Genomic DNA, 6,768 nt, shown 5'->3' with positions numbered 1-6,768 from the left:
CACCTTTCATGGACCTATTTAGTTTATTCTTGGGGTCCTACACAATGTACATTCGGCACATTTGTGAAATTTACAATAAACATCAGCTAATATAGAAGCGAAAACTCGCCAGACGGGGAACATACGACCATTTAAAAAGGGAACAAATGAGCCTGACTGCAACATGTTGCTCTTGTCAGAGTCGATAACAGACGTATGATTATGTTTTTGAGAGCGCGCTCGATGTCCGCCCTGCGCCACAAACACTATTTGTTTTCTGATTATGTTCTAAAAGTTGGCTCGGGATGGTCTGGGTGGTCGCCTGGCAAATAAACATGCGTTTTAAGATTCAAAGACTCAGAATGATATTATCAGCCTCAAACTACACTCGAGCACAGAGACGGCTGAAGCAGCTGAGAAATGAACAGCTGTGTGTCTTAATTGATGGCACAATGTCAAGCAGGCGGCCCGTTTTAAACAGCAGAGACGTGCTTGTTTTCTTAAGACGCCTGTTCTCTCGAGGACAACTTGGGAAGTATATTCTCCCCATTGGCACAACCGTCAACTTGGCATTCTTTGATTGCTTCGTGTGTCTGGTGCGGAAACCAGAAAGAGGTCCGCAGACAACAAGTGAAGATTTGTAGCATACAGTAAAAGAATAAAGGATTTAAGTAGATTAAATCAGGTCCTGTACAAGAGTAGCTTTTCATTATGAGGCTTCTGTACTTATATATTTCTGATTTATTTCTTCAGAGGCAAACTCCAGACCCACCCTTTCAATTAGACTTCTGATTGATTTGAAAGATTTCATTTAATTAGTTTTTACTCTATTTCTGTCTCTATCTCTATTTTAATGATTTAAACTTTATTTGATTTACTTTTCTATCTTATATTATTTCGCTTTATGTCATCTTGGTGTTTCCTCATTGTACATGTTTTATAGGATAACTTCATTTATAACGTGATGTTGGGGATGGAGGTTGTTTGTGTGGTTTTATTGCATTTTTATTTCTGGTATCTGTGAAGCACTTTGTGTTGCATTTTATTTGTATGAAATGTGCTGCAGAAATAGAGTCTGACCGATTGATTGATTGATTGATTGATTGATTGATTGATTGATTGATTGATTGATTGATTTCTATTGTTTGTATTTGCTGTTTAGGGCTGCAAGGTGGATCAGTGGTTAGCATCGTCGCCTCGCAGCTAGAAGGTCGCCGGTTCGCGTCCCGGTGAGGACACCCGGGATCTTCCTGCGTGGAGTCTCCATGTTCTCCCCGTGCAGCGTGGGTTCTCTCCGGGTTCTCCGGCTTCCTCCCACAGTCCAGAAACATGCTGAGGTTAATTGGTGATTGTAAATTGTCCGTGGGTGTGAATGTGAGTGTGCTTGGTTGTCTGTCTCTAAGCGTAGCCCTGTGATAGACTGGTTACCTGTCCAGGTGAACCTGCCTTCAGCCTGAGTCAGCTGGGATAGGCTCCACCCCCCATGACCCGAGTGAGCATGAAGGTGTAGAGATGATGGATGGATGGTGTTGGCTGTTTAATGCTACTCCATTCTTCTGTTACATTTATTTGAAGCTAAAGTCACTTTTACATTCAGATTTTACAGAAAAAAACATATAATAAGCTCATTAAATATGTATTGTTATTAATAAACGTTGGGGTTTAAGAGAAGGAAAAAAAAACAGAGGAAACTGTCTGGTTTGGGTCCTTTGTCACATTTCTATAGAGGTGGGTGGTTACAATACATTTTGTGTTCCTGCACAATATTTTGTGTCGCCTCGCATTCTGACCCATCGCGTACGACTGAGCTGCATTATGATACAGCGCTCTGCATTAGGCATCAGCCTGCCACCGGCCGTGGCCACAGTCTGCACCACTGCAGTTTGAAAGATAAATAGAGGAGCCGGTGCGTCCAGCTTCCTCACCAGCCCCTGCTGAGGCTGACTGGGACAGGCTGTCGCTGTGATTACGACTGCAGCCAGGGGATGACGTCGCTGTCGCTGCATTAGTGGCTGCAGCCACGTCTTTGCTTCGCTTGTTATGATTATGGCTGTGACACAGTGGCTTGTAATGGGTGTCCAACTCACTACATGCAGCAGAGAATTGACTTGTGGACTCCTGCAGAGTCCTGGTAACACATCTGTCATCTCTGATTAAAGCACCAGGGGCTCCAATAGTTACAGTAAGGACAGATAAATCTCTATCACCATAGATTAAACCACAAATACTCAACAGTTCCCTCATGAGCAAGCACTTGGCAAAAGTGTGAATTCCCTTTGAGCAGGAGAAAACTGACACAACAAAAGTCAGGGTGAGAGAAGAGAGCAGAAACTGGAAGGACAAAGAGGGCGAGGAGACCAGGAACAGCTGGGTAACTGAAATTAATTTGAGCAGCTATAGAGCATTAATGATGATTTGAATTACAATATAAAAACAGACTCAAAGCATTTCTCTAAACTGGCAGCGTGTTTTAAAATAACTGGACCAAACACATCAACTGAATCAGGGAAATATGAAAAAGAAAACAGATAAATGAAAGCAAACCAAAGCACAGAAACCAGCGACGATAAACTGGCAGCAGACAACTGGAATAAATCCCACCCTTCTCCCGTCAGGTCTCCTCCCAAAGCCACTCCTCACGCAGCGAGTACAGCAGGAGGATTAATCCATGAGAGGGAGCGTTGGCAGGGAGGAGCATGCAGCTCAGCAAAGCTACTGTAACACACAGACTGTAACAGCACATCTGCACAACATCCCATTCAAAGCCAGTAGATGCTAACATAAGATGAATGCCATGAAAGTCGAGTACATCTACAGGGATACATGCAAACACACCGTGAGCAAACTGGAAGAGGATGAGAGGCCACGAAGAGCAACGACAGATGCAGAAAACTTAGAACCACGCACTGCTTTTTTATAGAGCATGTTTAAACAACAGCTGGTGCTTTCCATGAAACAAGATTACCACTGGAATTACAAAATAACCTGAAAAAAAAATCATATAGTGTTATTTATGGCGTGAGTCTACCTGAGTAATTGACATATTAGAGACTGAAACCCTACAAAAAATGTAGAAAATACGACTTCACCTCGGTACAGACTGAGACCCTACAGTGTTATTAATTATGGAAAATAACCCAACTAATGTAATAATATAGCTCGGCCCATAAAGTACCATAAATTATGGAACGCACTGTAACTCATAAATGTTAAGGCGAAGACCCTACAGCATTATTAATTATAGAGACTGACCGCACTAACCGAAGGCTAAAGTTCTGACTGGACAGAAACATACACCAGACAGACGGACGGACAGACGGGCAGCTCATCCATCACCTCCTGCAGAGTGAATGACTGGACGGGCCTTTAAACTTTCAACAAACAGAACAAAAACATTCGTGGAACACACTGTGCATGCAGCATTACCTCAAATTAACCAACACAATGCCTGCATAATTGATGAAACAGAAACCGTCCTTTGGGCACTCTGTTTCAGGTGTCTGTGAGTTGAGATATAACTAGTCGGCATTTTGCTAAAGTGGAAAGGTCAGAAAAAAGTGAAAGCAAACTTAGAACAAATGTGTGTTGCAGAACTACTCCTCTTGTCTTTCTTCTCCAGTTAATGACCTCACGACCCTCAGCTCAGCCTCTGAAGGAGGCTCACAGGCTGACAACCACTGGATTACAAGCTGACTATATAAACAAGAGTTACATGTACAGTCGTGACTCGATAATCCGACACTAAATGTAAAACCTTCTTTTACGGTGGATAGCAAGGCTGTCGGATTGTCAAGACGGAGGTCCAGATACGAGGAGGGCTTGATGCTGGAAGGCTCATTAGTTGTTAATATTTATTGTTCATAGTTGTTATAATAACTAGTTTATTGTTAGAACACTACGCATCGATGGATTCACAGCTAACTGACCGCTGTGATTGTGCATGATCTGAAGTGTCCAGAACACACAGGCAGTACTTGGCTGCTGATGCTAGTTTAGTTAGCGCTCACACTTCTGTTTCCTCCATCGGTGGCGGCGGGGGAGTGGCAGATACGCTCCACCGTTACCATCCATGTTTACTTCCATAAACACTGAGCACGCTCGCTGCGTGTGACGTCGTCGTGTCCTCTTCTGCGCATGCGGGACACTTTTGGCTCGTATGAAGTTCACACAGCAGATCACATACAAGTCGCATTGAACTGGAAACGTGAAGGAAGTCACAAAGAAATCCTCATTGAGCATCAAGTCCTGCAGTGTGAACGTAGCCAATCTGTGGGATTGTTCAGTCAGATAATACGCCGTCATCCTGATTGGTGACATTAAATGTCATGTCGGAGTCACAATCTAAGGCTGTCGCTATGTTAAGGCTGTTTTTATGGGTTCTGTTCCTAAAAACCTGTCGGATAGCAGGTTTAGGATTGTTAAGGGTCGGATTATCGAGTCACGACTGGACTGTTTAACCACAAACTGCTTCCATGAATCTGTAAAAACCTATAAACTAAGAACGGCAAATAGCCGACAGCAGTGTGACCAGAAACACGTCTGATATCTGTGGGTTGACCAATATTCCTTGATTTACCTAAAACATCGCAGAAATAATTAGAAAATCTTCCCTCCTGTTTTCCACATTGACCTGGCAGCTGATTACATGGATTAGCTGTAAAATATTCATATTGATGCACTCTTGCGTATCCTGATACTAAAATGGCACTGAACATGGAAAGTGTAAACTCACATGGGAATCCCGCATTTTTACACCATCACTCATGTTTTATAGATGAGCTGCTGCTATCAGCCATAAGTGGATTATATTAACCCACATTTGTCTGTCTTGCTTCATGCGCTGCCATGAACCAAGCAGAGCGTATTTTCTTCTTTACGTGATGCATACGCCCAAGAAAATGTAAACCTTTCAATGGCTGAATTGGAATTTCAGGCAGAAGAGAAGCTTCAAGACTCAGACCGGGCCTGACTTTGCATTAAGATGTCACTTTGACAGATACGCAGTGAACCAATCATGACTGAACTGAGAAGGCGTGAAAATAAGAAGTGACAAGGGACCCCAGCAGTTTTAAGGATCACACTGAGAAAACATGAATGAACAGAACACCCACTATGAGAGGCAAAGCTCCACACTCAGTATGCAGAGAAGAAACAGCTCCCTGCCTAAGTGGGCAGGCAGTCAGCATGGGGAATATCAATAGCGAGTTTCAATAACATTTGTATCGACCTTCGCCTGTTGTCTGGGGCCTGGCTGTGTGGCCTTTTTCTTTTATGACCGGGACACACTCGGAGGAAAGATACAGCCGACGTCGCAGTGAAAAATCTCTGAGGCGAAAAGCGGAGCGAAAATCCAAACAGAACAAATCAATTTTCATCAGATGAGGGAGTGAATGTGAGGGGGATCAATCAACCAAAGTCAGAGGGAGAAAGAGAAGTGAGCAGAGTTTGTGCTGCTCCCGCAACACGGGAGGGGCAGTAAACACCGGCGCCACCTCCACAAATACCTGTAGCTGATGCACCAACCGTGATTTGTGGGAGACGTTGGAAGGACAATTGGAGTTCCCCAGTGGGGGAAACACGAACAAAGTCATCGCGTTGGATCATAAACCAAGATTTACTGAGTGCATTTGGAAGTGAATGAGATTCCTGGAGCAGCAGCGCCGTCTAACTTTACATGCTGAATAAATAAACAGGCCGCGCTGTGTAACCCACACCTCGGCAGGAAAAAGCCACAGGATCCCGATCGATAACGTGTCCTACTGCGTCCAACATTTGTCCACCGTCCGAAGGCGGAGGAACGTCTGGCGAGCATCTCTGCACCGCCGACCCTCATATTAAAGATTTACAGTAATAAAGAGTAGCAGTAAAAATCAGAAGCAGCAAAGGGCACGAGATACTCCATGACTCAGGGCCGCGGAGGATTGATTTGATTTAGTGCGAGTGAGGTTTAATTGTGCGTGTAGACAGGAAGACAGTAATGAGAGAGACAGCGTGAGAGAGGTGCCAACTCTGAGTCAAGCAAGCGTTAAAGCAGGAGAGGTTTAACGGGGATAGAAGAAGGAGGAACGGAGGGAGAGGAGTGGAGAGAATTCCTCACAAAGTTGATGAAGCAGGAGTTGTGTCATGGAAATCTCCTCACGTAGCGCGCTGTGCGGCTACAGTTGGCGGGTCAGCGGAGAGGGGACCTTGAAAATATAGGATTTTTCATGCAAGGTCAGACCTGCACTTCTTTCTAACAAATTAAGGCGGGTCAAAAGCACGAGCCAGAACCAGGATGAATAAGTAGCCATTAGGAGTTTGCTCGATTATGTCAACCAACTAACGCTGTCTCGGAGGAAGAACAAGTTTAATTTCAACAAATGAAGCACTTAATTTTTAAATTTGTGGGGCATGAGGCACCATTAGCCTCATCTACTTGAATAATGAGATTAAATTCTCCTCTCACCATTGCTGTTGACACACTGGACCTGTGGGAGCTGAGTGCCGGGTCCACACTGCTTCTCATCGTCGGGAACACACTGATCCAGGCTGACCAGTTGCCATTCGTAGCAACTGGGCTCGTCACACGGCACCGCCTCCACCAGGTGTGGACAGTTCCCAGGGCCTCCTGTCGGCTCGTTTGTAATCTGTCGTTTCCTCAGTTTGAAGCCTGCAGTTCAGCAAAGAGCAGAAAGACTGTCATCACAAGGGACATTTTACATTTTATAGTTCAGAACTTTTCCAGACTCACACATCCAGACATCAGATACCTGGATGTTCACTGTGTAGATAAATGATTATGAAATCCAA

At 44.3% G+C, this 6,768-nt stretch overlaps 1 protein-coding gene across 1 annotated transcript in view; it reads right to left on the bottom strand.

Moving 5' to 3' along the window:
• The window catches only part of LOC103368609 (thrombospondin type-1 domain-containing protein 7A-like), a gene marked incomplete at its 3' end in the record, with an annotated part of 183,588 nt that overhangs the window by 83,386 nt on the left and 93,434 nt on the right, over window positions 1-6,768 (bottom strand). Inside the window, exon 6 of the mRNA XM_008297023.1 lies at window positions 6,425-6,628. Coding sequence (XP_008295245.1) covers window positions 6,425-6,628 — 204 coding nt within the window. The remainder of the gene's footprint in view (window positions 1-6,424; window positions 6,629-6,768) is intronic.

Source organism: Stegastes partitus, unplaced genomic scaffold (assembly GCF_000690725.1).
Source record: "Stegastes partitus isolate 25-593 unplaced genomic scaffold, Stegastes_partitus-1.0.2 Scaffold1178, whole genome shotgun sequence".
NCBI lineage: Eukaryota > Metazoa > Chordata > Actinopteri > Pomacentridae > Stegastes > Stegastes partitus.
The sequence above is the reverse complement of the archived record's forward strand: the minus strand, read 5'-3'. Positions and strand labels throughout refer to the sequence as shown.